At 52.7% G+C, this 20,161-nt stretch overlaps 2 protein-coding genes across 2 annotated transcripts; one reads left to right on the top strand and one right to left on the bottom strand.

Annotated features, from left to right (window-relative positions):
• Positions 1–991: 991 nt before the first annotated feature.
• On the top strand, positions 992–1,384 carry LOC103594534 (optic atrophy 3 protein homolog). The gene has a single exon (XM_008577762.1). It carries the CDS (start codon positions 1,001–1,003, stop codon positions 1,382–1,384), a length of 384 nt encoding a protein of 127 aa, XP_008575984.1. The 5' UTR covers positions 992–1,000.
• Positions 1,385–3,188: 1,804 nt separating this feature from the next.
• On the bottom strand, positions 3,189–16,523 carry VASP (vasodilator-stimulated phosphoprotein). Its single transcript, XM_008577756.1, has 13 exons — positions 16,210–16,523; positions 9,015–9,186; positions 8,762–8,927; positions 7,276–7,360; positions 6,721–6,770; positions 6,356–6,597; positions 6,109–6,209; positions 5,439–5,490; positions 5,240–5,276; positions 5,001–5,046; positions 4,766–4,856; positions 4,153–4,210; positions 3,189–4,030 (listed from the first exon to the last, which is right to left on the bottom strand). Exons 1-13 carry the CDS (start codon positions 16,212–16,214, stop codon positions 3,993–3,995), a joined length of 1,143 nt encoding a protein of 380 aa, XP_008575978.1. The 5' UTR covers positions 16,215–16,523; the 3' UTR covers positions 3,189–3,992.
• Positions 16,524–20,161: the final 3,638 nt, after the last annotated feature.

The following is a 20,161-nucleotide window of genomic DNA, read 5'->3' as shown; positions in this document are numbered from 1 at the left end:
GCTGCTACAGAGGATGGTTGGCAGGAGCGAAACAGAAAAGGTTTTCAAGGGCCGGCCTGTGGCTCACTTGGGAGAATGTGGTGCTGACAACACCAAGTCAAGGGTTAAGATCCCCTTACCGGTCATCTTTTAAAAAAAAAAGAAAAGAAAAGGTTTTCAGAAATTCATCTCTTAAGGAGCTGGGGTAGGCTTGCTTTCCCCAGTTTGTGTGTCCTTGGATGAATATTAATTGTCGCTGGAGTTACAGTTCAGCACCAGCTCTACACTTAGGTTGTGTCTGTAAGGAGGCAAAGGCTGACAATCCATGTTCACGTGCATAGGTGATTAGGTAAGGAAGTTCTCCCTATGGCAGACACGTCGCTCAACACCTGAGTTCATCCCAAAGTACACTTCAGGAGTTCAGAACTGTCACCTCACCTTCAGGGGAGAGGGCAGGAAGGGCTAGGCACAGGTGGGTTATGGCAGGAGCAGAGGAGCAAGCTTTACACTGGCCATGGACTTTGCGCTCTGGGAGGTCCTTGCGACCCAACCAGGGGAGCTGCCCCCAACCCCAGGGCAGCATTTCTCATCGCTGGCTGCTCGGAGGCTTTTATTTATTTATTTATTTATTTTTGGTGGCTGGCCAGTACGGGGATCCGAACCCTTGACCTTGACAGCAACCCCAGGGCAGCATTTCTCATCGCTGGCTGCTCGGAGGCTTTTATTTATTTATTTATTTTTGGTGGCTGGCCAGTACGGGGATCCGAACCCTTGACCTTGACAGAGGCTTTTAAAAGATGCCCTCGGGGTCACCCCAGGCCGGATAACTTAGCGTTCCAGGTGTGAGACCCGGCGCTTGTCTTCTTTAAAACGCCTCCTCCCCAACCCCGGAAACTCTGGTTGCCACCACCGCATTGCTCCAACAGGGACGTCGAGGCGCTGAGGAGTGGGGCTTGCAGAGAGCTCCCCTGCAAAAGATCCCTGACCCCTCTCTCCCCCCGCAGTGTACCACTGGGTGGAGATGAGGACCAAGATGCGCATCTTGGGCTTCAATGCAGAAGCCGTCAAGCCAATGAATGAGGGGGCGGCCGCCGAGTTGGGCGCGGAGCTGCTGGGCGAAGCCATCATCTTCGTCACAGCCTGCAGCTGCTTGATGCTGGAGTACCGGCGCCACCAGGCGCAGCAGCGCCGCAAGGAAACCGAGCGGCGCGCCTCCTGGGACGCGATGCGGGACGAAGTGGGCCACCTGGCGCTGGCGCTGGAGGCGCTGCAGGCGCAGGTGCAGGCGGCGCCGTCGCAGGGCGCCCTGGAGGAGCTGCGGGCGCAGCTGCAAGAAGTGCGCGTTCAGCTCTGCGCCCGGAGCCCGCAGCCCGAGCCCCAGGCAACGCCCGTGTCCGAGGAATAGGAGGCAGCAGAGGCCTGGTCTTGGACGTGACTGTTGTCTGAGCTGCGACGTCTCCGATATGACCTACTCTCTTCACTATCCCATCCTGAACCGGCCCGACTGACACCACCCGGTCCTTTTGGGGACAGAAGGGATCTTGGACTGGGGCCGATCCAACCGGGCATTTGGTCACGTCCCTATTAACCTGCCCAGTAGTACCTCCCATTGGGACTCCCCCTCCCACTGGTAGAATGTTCCAGCAGGGACCTCTCCCTCCCTCGCCCCCGCTAGCACATTGACTTAGTACTTTGTAGAGAAAGGCAGCGTCTTTTATTGGACACCACCTTACGCACATGGATTTGGCCAGACTGTCATTCTGCCTCTCACACCCCCATTTACCCAAGGAGTGGGCTTTTCCCCTGGGACGCTCATCCACGGCAACGGAACACTCCCTGCCTCTTCATCGGTACAGAACATTGTAAAGAAAATGCTGAAAGTCCCAGTGGGACTTCCCGACCCTTCCATCTACCTCACTCTGGAGGGGGGGGGCGGTGAAGGGGGCGCGGGAGATGGATCTTTGACTGCATTAACTCCAGCGACTCACCCCGCGGCTCCAGCCTTTAATCCCCCATTGGTACCTTCGCCTGGGAGCCTCCCCTCCCTAAGTGGATCGTCCCAACAGAACACCCCTCTGCCTTGCGTCTATGACACAATCCACTGGCGCCGCTGTGCCAGGTCTTCCTGTGCAGTGCCTCCCAGGTCCACCTTCCACGGTCCTTCCAGCAGGACGTGGCCTTTTGGGGGATGAAAAATTGGTCCCGTCTAGGGCTAATCCATTCTGACTTTGTCTCAGTGCACTGTTTACTTGTCCCAAGTCCTGGACCTACTACTGTCCTTTCCCACCGTCTTCTCCCCAACCTTCAATAGCCTCTCATAGGGACCCATCTGTCCCCCTGATACATGAGTCACTGTCACATACCCCATCTTCCTTCCATTATCTACTGAGTACTCAGGGACTTCTTTCCGGCCTTCAGACTGGTCCCCCAGGGCCCTCTCCATCCTTTTTCATGCAAAGGCCTCCTCCAGTGGAACTACCTGCCCCTCAACCCTGGGGTCCCCCACCCTTATGCAAGTGGAATATTCCACCAGGCTGTATTACCTACCACACCCACCCCCTGCCAATGCAGTGAACCACAGAAGAGGGTGTGTATGAATCCCGTGACTTCTGAATTCTATTTTTTCAGACTTTAAATGTTTTATAATTAAAGGAGCTCTGTGGTAAAGAAGTCGTCTTAAGAATGTGTCTGACTGTACTGGCCAGCTGCCAAAAAAAAAAAAAAAAAGGAAGAATGTGTCTTCTTGATATGCATCTGCAAAATGGGTACAAGTGTCATTAAAATTAGGAAAGAAGCTGTGCAGAGGGGGCAGAGACATCCTACGAGCCCTTTTCGAAACGGGAAAATTGAGGCCCAGAGTAAGGCAAGGGATTTACTGAAGGCCACAGTCAATGAGGGACTGCCACTGGCCTTCTCTAGGGTGGGACAGGGTGGGAAGGAGGGAGGAAGCAGCCTGGTAGGGGGCAGGGGGAAGAAGGCCAAGCAGACAGATCATCCTGGCTGCAGGGGGCTCAGGGAACTGGAGCAGGTACAGGGAGTGCCAGGCAGGAAGGAGGAAGATGAGGGGCAGGTGGATTACTGGGCGGGGGTATAAGAAGGAGGGAGGGAGGGGTTTTCAGGGAGACAACCAGGTCTTCCAGGGAGGGACACCAAGCATGGCGCTCGCCCCCATCCTCATCGGAACAGCCCCTCAAATCACTCCAGAGATCTTAACATTTACAAAAACTGGCAGATTTATTACACAGGGGCCCATTTTCAAGAAGCTAAAGGTAAAGAAGAGGTTTCCTCCCCTTTTGCTTTCTGCCTCGTCTTATTTTTTCCAGGGAGTAAAAATGGGCTGGACCCCCAAACCTACCCAAATAAAAAACCAAAAAACTGAGGTTCTAAAAAGTTACAGCATATTAATTCCTCATAGAAAAGGGGAAGGAGCCAGAGGGAAAGAGTCTCTGGGGTGGGAAGAGGCACCCCCGGCCTGGTGGGACATCCCCCCCCTTAAATAGCTGCCCCAAATCAGGAAAGCCTGGGGTACAGCATTTAAAAACTCCCACAGCCCATTATATCAAAATCAAAGAGAAAAAAAGTTTCCCTTTTCCCCCAAAACTCAAATATATATATATATATTTTTTTCCCCTTAAAAAAACAAAAATTTGAAGGCATTAAGCATTAAAGTGAATCTAGAACAAGGGAATGTGAAATTCCCTCCTTCCTTCCTCCTTACTGTGGGGTTGATTGGTATGTCCCCAGCAGAGGAACCAGCCCCCAAGGGGATGGCAGAGGGGAAGAACCAAAGGAAGCAAAGGGTGGGGGCTTCCCCAGCCAATCAGCAGCCAGTATGGGTGTGGGCGTGGTGCTAGGAAGGCCACACCCCCTTGGAATTCTCCAAGTGGGACGGGGAGTGGGGAAGATGCATTCCTGTGTAGTCTTCAGCCAATTCCACGTCAAGTTGAGGCAGGAAAAGCAGGGTGACAGGCGGGGTGTGCGGAAAGGAGAAGCAGTCTTCTGGGTCCCTGTGGTCAGGGAGAACCCCGCTTCCTCAGCTCCTGGACAAAGGCTGGAAGGAAACAAGGCACAGAGGTCAGGGCCAGAGCCTTTCCCCCCTTCCCTTCCAAAACGGGGCCCTTTCCAAGGGATATGATGCCTCCAAAATAAATAAATGTTTTGAAACTACTTCACCTTCAATTATTTCCTCTTTCATTTTCTGCAATTCCTTCCTCACCTCTTCCAGAAGTTCCTGAAAATAATGGGTATAACCAATGTAGAGGGGTACCTGGACTTGCAGAAATGAATGCCCCCTTTCTTATTGACTGAAGAGCCAGAGGAAGCAGGTTCGAGACCCACCCCCACCTGCACACCATGACATCGCTGAAAGGTCACAGAGTGACTGGAGGATTCTAGGGGAGATTTCTGGATCCCTGGAGCCAGAAGAAAAGTATTGGAGAATATCCAGTACCAGGGTTGGCAAATACATTCCAGTCTCCTGCCAACTCCAATTGGTAATGGATGGCTGGGGTAAGTGTGCTGAGAAGGATTCTGGGTACTCATCAGGAATGAGTGTGCTGATAGATTAGTAAAGTCTGTCACAGGCACTGGACAAGGGGGAGTGGTGTCTGCATCACCCCTGACCTGATCCAATCTCACCGTTTCTCAGACTGGAAAACTGAGGTTTCCGAGGCCTTTTCTAGAATCACACAGCCCGTCAGTGTTAGGGGTCTGGATCCAGATCTCTTCTCTTCCTGTGGCCCCTCTCTGGCTCCCAACCTCACCCCCAGCATCCTCCCCAAGCTACCTGCTTCACCCTCTCCATGTCTGACTCATCACTGGAGCTGGGTGTAGAGGGGTGGGCCTCGGAAGCGGTCACCGAAGAAGATGACTTCATCCTGAGAGATTTGATGTGGTTAGGGACAGAAAAGAGGTTAGCAACAGGACATGCTTCCCATGCCAGGGGTCACACTGTGTTCCTCCCTATAAACTGGGCAAGTCTAACTCTTCTGGAGGATGGGGCCCCAGTGTTGATGGCCCACCTTGGCAAGGTTGTGCTGTTCTTCTCCCAGGGTCTCCGCACAGATTCTGGGGGACAGGCAACAAATCAGAAAGATCAGGAACAAGAACTTCCCCCAATCAATCTTTCTCCCCCAGCCTCATCAGCCGCCATTCTTAGGAGACTACAATCCCCAGCATTATTTACAGACTCTCCCATGAGGTGCTTTCTATGTGAGAACAGGGCATCCTAGGAGTTTTAATTCCTGCGGCTCTCACTTACCACTCTGGGCTGGGACTCTGGCCTCTGGCTCCTCCTGCTGGTGGAAAATAAAACTGTCATGAGCCAGCCCTTGCCACACCTCTGGTCATTTCCCCTTCCAGGTTCAACCCCGCCCAGTCCCATCACAACCCCCTCCCCAATATTCCTACCCTGATGGTACAGCCTAAGTTGTATAGGACAAGAAGAGCCCCTAACTTACAGTGGCAGATTCATCCTTGGGGGGCTTCTCCCCAACTTGTGTGGCTTTCCTTCTGCAGGAGGGAAAGACAAAAACAGATGCCTCAGGCACTCAACAGTCTTCCTTGTCCCCGCCCCCCCCAGAGTTCTAGAAATGTGAACTGTAGGGTATAGAGTTCTGGAATTCGTGAAGGCTAAGGAAACTACTTTTAGAAGTTAAAGAGATTGCTGTTCTAGAATTGGGGTGGGGGTTCCACATTCTCACATTTGGAATCATAAAATTCTATGGGTGAAAGGATTCTATCTTAGAATGCTGGGATTCTAGGAATGAGTTTCCAGAATTCTGGGCTCTATTTATTCATTTATTCATTCACTTATTTTCAGGCGGCTGGCCAGTATGGGGATCTGAAGCCTCGACCTTGGTGTTATAACACTGTGCTCTAACAGAGCTAACCGGCCAGCCCTGAATTCTGGGCTTGCTAACTTTCTACAGGCTACCGAGGTGGCTGCAAACCTCAGCAATACAGTTTCTCAGGAAACTATAGTCCCCAGCATTACATCCTAAACTGGCTATCAAAGGGGAAACTTTCACCAAAAGAAACAAAACAAAATAGGAATCAGAGCCTTCCCCCTCACCAGGGCCCACTGAGCTGGAATCCCCAAGAGATTTGGGGGTCCAGGCTTAGGCTTACCTCCGGGCCAGCATGGCATTCATCTCTTCCATGAGCCCCCCACCTGTGCCTCGACTGCTCTCAGCTTTGGGGGCCAAGGGCCCCCCAGAGACCTCCTCCTGCTGGAGATATTAAAAGGGGGAGGATGCTTTATGGGCAGGACTCCTGGTCTCCCAGCCCCCCTATGATGCTTCCAGGCAACTCTTGCCTTACCCCTTTATTCCATCAGGGCCCCGTTACCCCACACCTGCTGATCCCAGCCCCTCACCTTGCTGACTTTCCTGAGTTTGGCTCCAGCAATGGCTGCGGCCAGGCCAGGGGCCCCAGCCCCCCCACCACTGGGTCCCTGTGCTGTGGGGAGTGGGGGTGCAGGAGGTGGGCCTCCCCCTGCTCCATGCCCTGCAGTCGAGACCCCCGACGGGGGCAGACCTGGCGGTGGGGGAGGACCCGGAGGAGGAGGAGGTCCTGGAGGTGGGGGTGGACCTCCAGCTGGGGGAGCAGGTGGGCCTCCTGAAACAAACACGGAGAAAGGGGGTTGCTGAGAGAGAGAGAGGCTTCATTCTTCATTGTCCAGCTGTCCCACCCCTTCCCCCAGGTAGGTCCCCCAATTCCTGGGGCCATTTGAGTAATCACCTGCATTGGAGACCCGGCGCTCCAAGTGCTCTGTCTGGCTGGACTGCTGCCTGTGAAGGGGGTGAAGGATCCATCATCAGTCAAAGCCTGGAAGTTGGCCAGTGAAGGGGCCAGCAACCTCCCAGCTTCTCTCAGAGGTCTCCAGAGAGGCCAGTTCCTAACCCCCACCCAAGCCTTCTTTCCCCAGGAGCTTAAGAAACAGGCGGGTAGGGGGGGAAGGGGGTAATTGGGGGTGGGTCAGAGACAGGAAAAGACCAAAATACAAGCATTCTAGTCATTAAACTGTCAAGAACACCTGAATTACAAAGATCCAAGATCCTTTCAACAATCTACTTCTGGACTCTGGGAGTCTGGGGCACCAGGATTTGGGGGCCAGAGTAACTGTAACTCTGAGTGTCAGGAGTTTCTGGAACTCCAGGAGTTGGAGATGGCAGAAATCTGTCAAATTCTAGTCCCTTGGGAGTTGGAGCATTCCAGAAACTGAAAAGTTGGAGGGGTTCTGAACTATAAGAACTCTGGCAGTGGTAAAGTTCCCCATCCAGGGTCCGGCCCCACCTTTTCTGCTGCTCCACCTCCTCTGGGGAGGGGCCATTCTGGACGGACCAGGCGGGAGGTGCTGCTGGTGGAGGAGGCCCACCTCCTAGAAGGTGAGAGTAGACAGGGTCATGAGTCAGCCCAGAGATATGCCCTGCCCCTTGGCAGTTTCCCTTGGCTTGCCCAGGCCTTCTGCCCAGAGGCACTCATTTCCTTCTTCCTGTGAGAGCCTGACACTCCAGGCCAAGGTGGGGGCCCCCTGGGAAGAGGGGCAGCACCAGCTCCCCTGGCCTGAGCTGCCATGAGGTGGGAGATGTTATGATGTCCAAGTGACAGGTGGGGAAGCTAAGGCCCAGAGGGCAGTCACTTGCCCCAAAGTTCTGCAGGTTGGAATTTGTAGGAAGAAGACTTGAATTCAGGCTGACTCCAGCATCCAGGCTCTTAACCACTGTTACAGCCCCTTGGACCCCTGCCTGAGAACCCAGAAGTGTTAAGAGCCTCTTCCTCACCAATTCCCAGGCCTCTGGCTCCCTGGTACTTGAACTGCCTACTGTGTGCTCTGTGATGTTCAAGCCCCCTCCCCACTAGCACTGAAATTACCCCATGAAGCAAACACCTCTGCCATTGATGATTTTCAGTTCTACAGCAGTGATTCTGGACCCTGGATTCATGGCAGTCACCTAAAGCCTTGCTACTCAAAGTCTTGTCTGCGGACCAGCAGCCTCGGCATCACCAGGGTGCTTGTTAGAAATGGAGGGTCTTGGGGCTGACCCCGTGGCTCACTCGGGAGAGTGCGGTGTTGGGAGCGCCGAGGCTGCGGGTTCGGATCCTATATAGGAATGGCCAGTGCGCTCATTGGCTGAGTGTGGTGCGGGAGACACCAAGCCAAGGGTTACGATCCCCTCACCGGTCACAAAAAAAAAAAAAAAAGAAAGAAATGTAGGGTCTTGGCCCCACCCCACCCAATCCCCCCAGCACCAGAGTCTGCCCTTTCACCAGATTCCAGGTGATTCATGTGCACATTAAGGGGTTTCCTGGTTTTTTTTTTTTTGGTGGCTGGCTGGTAAGGAGATCCAAACCCTTGGTGTTAACACCACCACGCTTTAACCAACTGAGCTAACCAGCCAGTTCCACATTAAGGTTTAAGAAATACCACCTAGGAACTTTAACATGAACGCCTAAAAACGAACTAGTGATGACACGTTAGCACAACAGTTACCTGGGGAAAGGGCACAAAGAGCTTCTATATCTTGACGTGGGAGGTGGTCACATGGAAGTGTGCATGTGCAAAGTTCATGGAGCATCTTGTACTGTCAGGAATTATGCACTTTATACATGGGTGCACACAGGAGCCCAAAATCCTCATAATTTCCCACAGTAGCAATGACATGGCTCCACTTTACAGATGAGTAAACTGAGGCCCAGAGTGGTAAAGTGGCAGCCTCAGGCCACACAGCAGTGTTAAGTGGTCCCCACTGCCCACCCTGTGCCCACCGCTGTCTCTAACCTTCCAACGCCTCTAGGGCACTGGCCATGCCAGCGGCAAACTGTGCTGCATCTTCCTTGGTGTTGAAGTTGAGGCCCCAGACTTGGCGGGCATCACGCCACTGATGGAAGTTGGGGGTGGCCTGGTTATACTTGACACCCCGGACGATGGCACAGTTGATGACCACCTGGCATGAGGGGAAAGGGAGGTGAGAAGTGACGGGAGCAGGGGTGGGGGCTCAGCTCACAGAGGGGGGGTCAGAATGGGGCTTCACCTGCTGGTCCGTCTGCATTTTCCGGCCCACAACCCGGAAGGAATTGGCTGTGGGGTTGTGGTAGATCTGGACACGGCTGAAGGCCTGGGGACCCGTGCCTGCAGGGAGCCATCGCTTGTTGCTGTCATCGTAAAGCATCACAGTGGCCCAGCTGGAACAGACGACCGTCTCACTGTGCAGAGGAGGAAGAAAAGGAAGAGGGGCTGGTCACCTTCTCCATCTGGGTCTCTCTGGGAGATTCGAAGGGACAAACACAGAGTGTGGGAGGAAGAGAGAAAGACACACAGAGAAGGCAGAAGGAGACAGGGAGAGAGGGTGGGAGGCAGACCCTCAAGGAGACCCAGACAGACAGACAGAATAGGGGAGAAAAACAAACAGGCAGGACAGAGAAAAAACAGATGAGGAGAGAAAGGCAAATACAGACACAGGGGATGTGGGACATACAGATGAGGAAAGAGAGAGACAGACAAACAGATGGGGAGAAAGAAACAGGAAGAGGAAGAGACAGACATGAAGAGAGAGGTAAGAAAGGGAGAGTCAGATTGACAAAGGGGAGAGGGATGGACTGGAAGACAGACAGACAGACAGACAGGCAGGGGTGGGGTGGGGTGGGGTGGGGAAAAGAGATAGACAGGCAGGGGGCAGACAGAGAAAGAGATAAAGATGGAGAGACAGGCAGACAGACAGACAGAGATGGAGGAGACCAAGACAGACAGGGAGGGAGATACGGGTAGATACAGTGAGGGCTGGAGGTGGGAGAAGCTGGGAGGAGGGGGGCAGGAGCTCTGAGCTACACTAGCCACCAAGTCCCTGCCTGACCTCAGTTTCCCTATGTTTATCAGGGTGCTTAGACCTCTCCCACCCCCCACCCCACGCCACGTGTGCCTGCTCACATCAGAGGAAGAAGCTGAGGATTAGGGAAGGGAAGGATGTAAGGCCTGCGGTAAGTTGGGACTGATCTCAGACCCCTGGCTCTTCCCCCAGAGGGAGTCCCTCCTGCCCACACCATCCATCCAGTTCCCCAGGGCACTAAGAGCCATTTGGTGGACACTCCCTGCTCTGTGTCAGGCCCATATTGGGTTGGGGTGGGAACAAACACATAGCTGTGACCCTGATAGTCCCAGCACCACCCTCCTGGGGCTCACAGTCTGGTGTAGGACACAGACCCATCCCCAATGATGACCCAGGGCTAGGACCCAAGAGCCCAGGGTCCAGGGGTGTTCAGAGGGAGTGCCTGCCCCAGCCTTGGGAGTCAGGGAGGACTTCCTGGAGAAGGAGGCCTCTGGCTCAGCCTTGAGGGGAGGCATCAGTAAATTGGTTCTGAGTTCAGGATCTGACATCCACAAACCAGGGTTCAAATCCCTGCAGAGCCACCTATTCCATGTGACTTAGGCAAGCGACCTTCCCACTCAAAAACTCATCTTCCTCAACTACAAACTGGGGAAAAGACAGTCTCCACCTCCCAAGTGGCAGGGGGAAGGAATAAATCAGTCTGGGCACTTACATTGCTCAGTATAGCGCTTGGCATGTACTAAGCACTCAGTAACGGTCAGCATCCCTCACCATCACCCTGGACAGGCACTGTTGGGGCCCTGGAAAGCTACATCCCTTGGGAACCCCCACCAGTCCTTCTGGGAGGTTCAATTCCCCCCCCCCCCAATAAGGAAACTCAGGCTCCCAGACAGGAAGTGACTTGCCCAAGGTCACCCACAGAGGAGGGGGAAGCACAGCTCTCTGCCCCACCCCCACCAGACTGTTTCCTGAAAAGAGGAAGTTGGTGGTCAGAGGTTTCCGGGGAGAGAAAATTATACCCACTCCCCCTGCCTCCAATGGCTTTTTCTCTACTGGGGCTGGGGACTGGGGACTGGGGGCTGGGGCATGACACTGATGCTGTGAAAGTCAAGGCAAATCCCTCAGCAGACCCAGCTCCGGGTCTCAGGCTTGGGACCAAGCCTAGCACCCCCAAGTTTACATAATTGTGGCATCTCCCTCTTATCAGGCACTTCAGCTGGGTCAGGCACCCTAAGACCTTTCTCACTGCCGTCCTTCAACATGGTCACTATTTCATCCTCATTTTGCAGGTGAGGACTACAAATGGAGGCCAAGAGAGGTTGAGTGACTTGCCCACAGTCACACAGCTAGTAAATGGCAAAGTGAGGATTTGAACCCAGGCCATCTGGCTCCCAAGTCCACAGTCTTAACCACTGGGGACTGTGTGGGCCCTACCCAAACACCAGGTGCCATTTCCAGACAAGTGCAGCTTCAGGGCTGTTTGTGGCTCCTGCAGCCCCTGGCAGGGCAGGGTTAAGGCCTCACCCATACCTGCCACCCACACCCAGGGCAGACTCTGGCTAGGTGCCCAGGGCTGTCACTGCCCCACCCTGCTGCACTTTGTTCTCCCAGGCAGCCCTGCCCTGCTGAGGCTCTGGCCTGGCCAGAGAGCTGGGCAGCTGCTAGGGGACCCTGGGCTGGTCCTGCCCCTCTCCAGGTTGCAGTATCCCCATTATAGCAGCATCCTGTTAGAACACAAGGCGGATGGTGTCCCTTCTCTTCTTGGAAGCTCAGGGCTCCTGCAGAATAGAAGCCAAGTTCTTTCCTCAGCCTGCCTGATCTGTGTGCTCTCTGATCTCATTTCTTTCCTCCCTGTACCACAGCTTCAGTACTGCTTCTTCAACATGCCAGACACACTCCTGCCTCAGGCCTGTGCACTGTTCTTCCTCAGGCCTGGATTCTCACCTCCTTCAGTTCTCTGCTTAAATGTTACAGAAGCCCTCCCTGACTGCCTCATCTCGAAAAGCTTCTCTCCCTCTCATTCCCTATTGCATATTTCATAGCAGCCATCCCTGCCTGACACAATATTTATTTATCGTTTGTCTCTCCTACCAAAATGTCAGGTTCATGGGGGCAGGGATTTTTTGTCCCTTATGTTCATTGCTGTTTCTCCAGAACCTATAATGGTGCCCAGCACACCGTAGGTACTCAGTAGTTGTTAAATAGACACATCTGTAAAAAAGGCAAACCCTTAACAGTGGCAGCTGACATTTATTGGTTAGACTGTGTCCCAGACACTGTTCTAGGTGCTGGGCTCCAGTTTCCATGGTGAACCTCTCTATGAACTTACGAGATGGACTCTGATGCTTACTCTTTTGACAAATAAACTGAGATCACAGAGGCAAAGACACCTGCCCCAGGTCACACAGCAAGTAAGCAGAGGGGCTCATATTTGAACCCAAGTCTGCCCAAGTTCCTAACCTCATTTAAAGACGAGGAAACAGCTATGATAACATTTTTAAAACACACGTCACAAAGTAGAGTGTATCAGAGGTTTAAAAAAAAAAGGTGGGGAGGACATAAATATATTTGCACACAGAGTGATGATATATGCAGAGGCTGCTACTCAGGAGCTAACTCTGGCTGCCTCTGAGGAGGGGAATGGCGAGGGAGGAAATGGACATTTTACACTGTTTACCCTTTGAACTGCTTCATTATTTCTTTTCTTTTTTATCATGGGCTGGCATTACCTGTAAAAACCTAATTCATTACTTAAGTTCAAAAAATAGGCAAAAGCTGTAATGGAAAATCCCACAGCCAGGAAGTGGGGGGGGGATAATATTGAAACTGGGTCCACCTGATTCCAGTGGTCTCTGGGGGTCTTGCACCCTCCATTTGACATGAGAGAGCCTAACCCCAAGACAGCCTAGGACTCACCCATCTCACAAGTCCCTACATTTTGGAAAACTCTAGTGGTGAATGAAAGAGGGTTCAAGTCATCTCTTTGCTATGTGGGTTTCAACTCTCTGAGCCTCAGTTTCCAGTCTTGGAAACCATAACTCACTGGGTTTGTTGTAAATATTAAGAGAGGTAATGGACAAAAAGCCCTAAGCTCAGGACCTGGAACTTGGCACACTTCAGAGCTGAGAGTCAAAACAGGACGAAGAGACCTTCCCATGACCACAGGTAATCAAGCAGTGACTCCAGTTTACATAAACCTTCCAGACTCGAGTCTTGCTCTTCTCTTCACTGTCCCCCATGCCCCAAACTTACCTCATAGCCTCCTTATACCATAAAACCTGTAATATACACACATAACTTCCCAAACTATAAATCTTCTTTGAAGCAACCCTGGGTAGGAAACCAAATCTAGGGTCTGTGGGGCTTGTGTGGGCTCACTCTAGTCCGTCCTCCCTGGTGGGCCTCAGTTTCTCATAAGTGACCAGGATGGTAGAGCTTCCCTGTTGGGTTTTTTTCACTTTTAGGCAGCGGGCTGGTTAGGGGATCTGAACCTTGGTATTACAACACCACAGTCTAACCAACTGAGTTAACTGGCCAGCCTTTTTTTATCTGAAGTATATTACATGTTTTTACAGTGAAAGCATTTGTACTTTAATAAAAAAAAATACTAAAGTTTTAATTTTCCTTTTTCTTAATAGCATAATAGTTTGGAAACAGTCCTGGATTCAAATTCAAGCTTGGCCACTTCCAAACTGTTTGACTTTAATAGGTAATTTGCTTAACTTCTCCGTGTTTCAGTTCTCCCATATATAAACTGGGGCCTGGGGTGGGGGAGGAGGGGAGATATGATGGAGACACAAGGTTGTAATAGTGCTGATCTCTTAGAATTGTGAGGGTTAAATTGCATCAGGAACCTAGTACAGTGCCTGGCACGAAGTAGATGCTTGAATAAGTGTTCTCCTATCATTGCTTTCAAATAAAATAAGAATAATAAGTACTATTATTGAAAGAGGAAAGAATAGACCCAAATTCTTCCTTGAATCCCTTCTGCCCCCAGACCTCTGCCCCGCTTCCCAGAATCCCTGCTCCGAGTCCCAGACACAGAAGACACTCAACAAAAATATTTGCCAAACTGGGAGAAAAATAAGTATATCTTGTAATTTTCCATCTTAACATCTTCTCTTCCAATTGCCCCCAGGACTGTCCCCAGTCAAACCAGCCAACAATTAAAGGATCCCAGCCTCTTCCCCTCCCCCAACACCGCCTAAGAATTTCTCAGGGATCTTGGGCCAGCCCTTTCTCTCTTTGAGCCTCAGTTTCCCCAGCTGGGAATAATAGGGGCACGGGTCGTTTTGAATCCTGGGTGTCCTAGAAGAACGGGCATACCCCAGGAAGTGGGGTGACCACCAGCAGGAGAGATCCCTCAGAAGGTGTGAGTGACCCTCTGGTGGGACTGGCATCAGCTCAACTCCGCCCACCTCCCAGGAGGCAGGAGGTTTGGCCATGGCCAAAGCAAGAGAGGGGCCCTGTGGGAGGACCAGGGCCTGCAGGGCTGGTGGGGGGAGGAGGGAAGGCAGGAGGCCGGCCCAGACACTGCTCCTGCCCTTTTACGGTCGCACAGTGAGAGAGGCAGCACTAACTCGGACATCCGCCATCCGCCTTCCATGGTGCCTGGAACCGGAAACGCCCAGGGGTGGGGGTGAGGGGCGGGGCTGGGGGGCAGTGGGAGAGAAGAGTCTCCGGGGAAGACGGTGATGGGAGAGAGGCTCGCTCCCACAAACTGCCCCCTCTCCAGGCAGATCCTGAAGGGATGTTGCTATAACGGGGAAAGGATAGGCAGGAAGTCTTGAAGGTGTCTGTGGGTGTCCCCTTGCTCCAAATTTTCCAACAATCTTTTTCACATCAGAAAAAACAAACGCGGTAGGACCGGCCCGTGGCTCACTCGGTAGAGTGCGGTGCTGATAACACCAAGGCCGTGGGTTTGGATCCCATATAGGGATGGCCGGTTTGCTCACTGGCTGACACCAAGTCAAGGGTTGAGATCCCCTTACCGGTCATCTTTAAAAAAGAAAAAAAAGAAAAGAAAAGAAAAGAAAAAGCAAACGCGGGAAGGGGGTTCCCTAATGATCATAAAAAGGAATGACACCCCATGTCAGAGGCCAGGGGTGTGGGGGATGTGGGGGAAGTGCGAGGACGTGGGCATCAGGGAGTTAATCCCCAGCCGTCCCCAGGGGCCTGCCCTCAGGCAGGGGGCTTTGGGGCAGGAAGTCCCAGAGAGAGTGGAGGAAGGGAGATAGTATTGTCAGGCTCTGGACCCAAGGGAGAGACTATGGGGGGGGGTGGAGGAGGGGCGATTGGGGAGGAGGTGCCTAGTCGGCTCCTTCAGCCTGCACTGGCCCCGCCCTCAGGTGAGCCCAGGAGATCGGGGGAGGCCCGCGTAAGACAAAATCCCTGGGTCCCTTGGATTCCCCACCCCCAGGATTAAATTCTTGGGAAGACAGTTGGAACTGTCTGGGAAGCCTGGGTCCCTGTGAGAGAGGGCTATGACCTTGAAGCTTTCCAGCGCCCCCTTCTCCAATCCCACGGCTCCCCATGGCTGGAGGTGGGGGGGGTGAGCAAAGTGGGATAGGCCGTGGTGGGGAAGCAGCCGGCCCACCAGCGCTCCTTGCCTGCCCCCGACACCAGCTGTCTCGACAGGTGAGTCAGGAAGACAAAGGCCCCCCTTCCCCCAGGGCCGCGCAGGTGGGGAGAGGGGCCGCCCTTCGGGCCCAAGGGCCGGGGAGCCGCCCTCCGCCCAGAGCGCTCGCTCGCTCCTAGGCACTGCCTGTTCTAAGCAGATGGTGTGAGCGGCGCGACCGAGGAAAGGAGTCCTTGAGACTGCGTCTGGGTACTTGGGTCTGTTCACGCTAACCTCCTCCACAGGGGGACCTAAGGATACCCCCCAAATTTAGGGGGTTAAGAAGTACCCCCGAAGTTAAGGAGTGCTGTCCCAGTTGGGGAGTCTTTTTCCAGCGTTACGCAAACCGGGACCTGCGAACCAGGGTCTGCGTGTCAGTCTCTCTTCCACATTCCTGGGTCTCCCGAACCGGCCCCCCAAAATCCCTCCCGGACTTCACTTTTAGGTTTGGGGACAGTCTGAGCCCTGCCTAAATCCTGGCATCCCTGCGGGAAGTATCTGCCGACGTGGAGGTCCTCTGAGAAAGTCTTTAAATTTCGGGAGTCCTAGAAGCGCCCCCAAATCTAAGGGCTCCCAGGAGAACCTTACCGGCACCACTCCGAGCCTTGGGAGTAATGGGGAGGTGGTCAATATTTGGAATCTTCAAGGGGGTCTGGCCCAAATCTGAGGCTTCCAATGCCCTGTCCCCAAATTCCAGCCCGGAGCGAGCTGGGGAGAAGGGGGACAAAGGCGGGGCAGGGAGCCCGCGCCGGGCGGGGAAGGGTCAGGGGGCAGTTCGGGGCTCACCTCATGGCTGCTCGACGTGCGGTCGGCGCGCCCACGGGGTAGGTGCTCCCGGGGCGCCCCGGGCTCGAGGTTCAGAGCTTCGGGGCTGGCTCCAGGTTCTGCTTAGTCTCCCCCAGGGTCCCGCCCCATAGAGTCCGGCTTCCTGGGGGGAAACGGGGACCGGGCCGGGGCGGGTCCTCGGGCGCCTCCTCCCTCTGGTGGTTTGATGGGGGAGTCCCTAAGTCAAAAGGGGGGTGCGGCGTCTCCTCCCGGCGCGCCCCCTTGGCCGGCGGCGGCTACAACGTTACTCTTACTACTGTACTTCTCTTCGCTACATTTCGTTCCAAAATTCCCCTCCCCGCACCCATAATGCCCCGCGCCTTAAAGGGGCCGCGGACACCTCCAAGCGAGGGATGGAGGGCGCTTAAAAGGGCAACGCGAAACTCTCGACTTCCGCAATTTCGCTCTTTCCCCAACGTTATTCCACAGAGGTGCATTTTCGGCTTCACTCCTAAAATGGGAGGCAACCTTGGTGGAGAGGAAGATATTTTCCTTGATCCCTAGTTCTCTCCCGCTATGGGGATTCTTCGGGTGATCTCATTGACAGCACAATGTCCCCCGTCCTACTCTTCCCATCGACTTCTCCATTTCTTAATATCCTGCTCAATTTGATGGGCTAGAAGAATTCTCTGGCTATGCAAGGGGTTTCTCAAATTTTCTCTCTTAAGTGCCAGCTCGGGCCGCCCAACGTCTCTCTTCTCTGCCTGTGTATGAGGGGTTACTGAGGGGTAAGCCGCTTCCCCCTCTCAGGACGGGGAGGGTGGGAGGTGCCCTCCTCTCACTGCCCTCCGCCCGCCCGGGGAAGGTGAGAAGGAAGTGGCCCGTGGGGGCGCGGCCGGCCGCTGACTCACGGCCGCAGGGTCGGAGGGGGTTGGGGGTGGGGGTGGAGATGGAAATTGGCGGAGAGTGCAAGGGTGGGGGTGGGACGCCGGGTTCCTGTGCGGATGAAGCCCCCGACCCCCTCCCCACACACGCCCCGCTATGATTCAGTTTCGCCCGCGAAGGACGGCGGGATCAACCCAGAAATCGGGTGGGAAAAGAGGTGGGGAGACCCTCCCGGAGGTCCCTGTCCCCACACCTGGGTTCTGGGCTCAGCCCAGACACCCTCCAAGGCTTCTGCAGTGGGTCCTGCAGGCCCCGCCTCAAATGACGTCATCCATGTGGCCACACCCCACCCGTACAGCGCCACCTGGCCTGGGTGAGGTGCCCAAGCCCACGGAAATCACTTGCACAAATGGATAAACTGAGGCCTGTAGACAGCGAATAAATCTGCCCTATGGCCCTCTTGCCTGACCCCCAGAACCTCGAAAGCCAAGGCATGAGTGTAAAACCAACAATTCTCAGGGCCCAGCTCACTAGGTGAGAAAATCAACCTTCCTAGCCTTTGTCCAAGCCGAGTCCTCCGCCAGGGTGCTGTCCTGCAGTATACTTGGGAAATGCCTCATCCTTCTAGGCCAAGCTCTGACATTAATTCCTTGAAGAAGTGAGTACCCCTCTCCCATTCTCCACCCCACTCTGGGAGACTATGAACCCTGATCCAACTAAGTATAACTGTTTTTCTCTGTGTCTCCTCAGGCTGTGAGTTCTTTGTGGGCGCAGGGTAGACTTAATTAATTTCTGGGCCTCACCCAACCCAGCTAGGCCCTGAAGAGCAAGTCTATACTGATCCAACTGAATGAAAACCAGTTCTGTGTGTTCTTGGGCAAGTCCTTTCTCCTCTCTAGGTCTCAGCTTTCCCATCTGTGAAATGGTAGGGGAAGCATTTCTGGGTGCCACCCGCACTAACTATAACAAGAGTCAGCAAACGTTTTCTATAAAGGTGCAAATAGTAAATATTTAAGACGTATTGGACAAAGGGTCTGGTTCTCATATACATATATGTTTTTTTGTGTGTGTGTGTGTGTTTTTTTTACAGTGTTTTATTTGAGGGTAGGGGGTGGCTGGCTGGTACAGGGATTGAACCCTGGAACTTCATGTTATCAGCACCATGCTCTAACCAACTGAGCTAACAAGCAACCCTTTAAAAATGTAAAAACTATTCTTAGCTCAAGTAGCAAGGTAGAAAGATCCCTACACTAGAGAACTCTTGCATATGTACAGGAGGAGCCTGACCAAGAAACTGAAAATAGCTTAAATGTCCATCAAGAAAAGGAGTAAAGGGCTGGCCCCGTGGCTCACTCGGGAGAGTGTGGTGCTGATAACAACAAGGCCACGGGTTCAGATCCCCATATAGGGATGGCCAGTTTGCTCACTGGCTGAGCATGGTGCAGACAGCACCAAGCCAAGGGTTAAGATCCCCTTACCCGTCATCTTTAAAAAAGAAGAAAAGAAAAGAAAAGGAGTAAAAAGGAAAAAAAAAAAGTCAAGAGAGGGGAGCATAGTGAAACCTTGCACATCCCTTGACTGAAGCACTAGGCAGCAATTAAAAAGAATAAGTTGTGTAAATAACATGGAAGAAGTCTTCAATGTACTATTGAGTGAAAAAAAAAGTTGCTAAATGAAACACCAAAGAAGCATTATATGTGTGTACATTCAGAGTAAAACGTTTAGAAAAATCCACTTCGAGCTCATTGCAGTGATTACCAGTGGAATGGCTAGTGGGATTTTAGGGAATTCGGTGGTCACAGAGATCTCAGGCCTCCTCTTGAAAATGCAAATTCAGTCCCGCTACTAGGCCTTTGCACTGACTGTTCCCTCTGCCTTGGGGACACTCTTCTCCAGGGTATTTGCATGGCTGGTCTTTCCTCAATTGACCCCTCCTCAGAGACCTTCCCTGATCCCCCATTTAAAGAAGCTACCCCCATGGGCCGGCCCATGACTCACTCGGGAGAGTGAGGTGCTGATAACACCAAGGCCACAGGTTCGGATCCCATATAGGGATGGCTGTTGGGCTCACTGGGTGAGCGTGGTGCTGACAACACCAAGTCAAGGGTTAAGATTCCCTTACCGGTCATCTTATAAAAAAAAATAAATAAATAAAATAAATAAATAAATAAATAAAGCAGCTACCCCCAGATGGAAAAATGGAGTGGCTGGAGGGCAGGGGATAGAGAAAGACTTTTTTCACTGTAGATCATGTTGTACCCTTTGACTTTCAGACCAAATGAACTTATTAACCATTCAAATGCTAATTTAATTAAATTAATATTTTAAAAACTTAAAAATTAAAATAAAAAAAGTAGTTCCCCTAGTCATTTTCTTATCATGTCCTTCTGTTTTACTTTTCTGGTAACACTTTATTGGTTCCCTTGTTTGCTGTCTCCCCAACTTTAGAAGGTTGGCCCCAAAGGGGCAAGAATCTGGGTGGATTGGTCTGGTTCATTGCTGTGGGCAGGACCTGACACATAGCAGGTGCCCAATACACATTTGCTAAATGGCTAGGCAAATAATGTTTGTTTGTTTGTTTTTTACAAGAAAATGTATTTGGAATCACTTATGTAATTAAAATTTAATAATAACTCTCCCCTATGTCCCCCAGAAAACAGATAAAAAATTTTTTAAAAGATTATTGAACTTGTGATCTGTCAGGATCTGTTTAGCTCTAAATATTTCAAAAACATTTCGTTGGGGGCCGGGCGTGGCTCACTCGGGAGAGTGCGGTGCTGATAACACCAAGGCCACGGGTTCGGATCCCACATAGGGATGGCCGGTTCGCTCACTGGCTGAGCGTGGTGTTGACAACACCAAGTCAAGGGTTAAGATCCCCTTACCGGTCATCTTTATTTTATTTTATTTTTTTAAAAGATGACCGGTAAGGGGATCTTAACCCTTGACTTGGTGTTGTGAGCACCACGCCCAGCCAGTGAGCGAACCGGCCATCCCTATGTGGGATCCGAACCCGTGGCCTTGGTGTTATCAGCACCGCACTCTCCCGAGTGAGCCACAGGCCGGCCCCCAATGTACTGGATTTTGA

This window comes from Galeopterus variegatus, unplaced genomic scaffold (genome assembly GCF_000696425.1).
Source record: "Galeopterus variegatus unplaced genomic scaffold, G_variegatus-3.0.2 Scaffold1573, whole genome shotgun sequence".
NCBI classification, from domain to species: domain Eukaryota; kingdom Metazoa; phylum Chordata; class Mammalia; order Dermoptera; family Cynocephalidae; genus Galeopterus; species Galeopterus variegatus.
The sequence above is the reverse complement of the archived record's forward strand: the minus strand, read 5'-3'. Positions and strand labels throughout refer to the sequence as shown.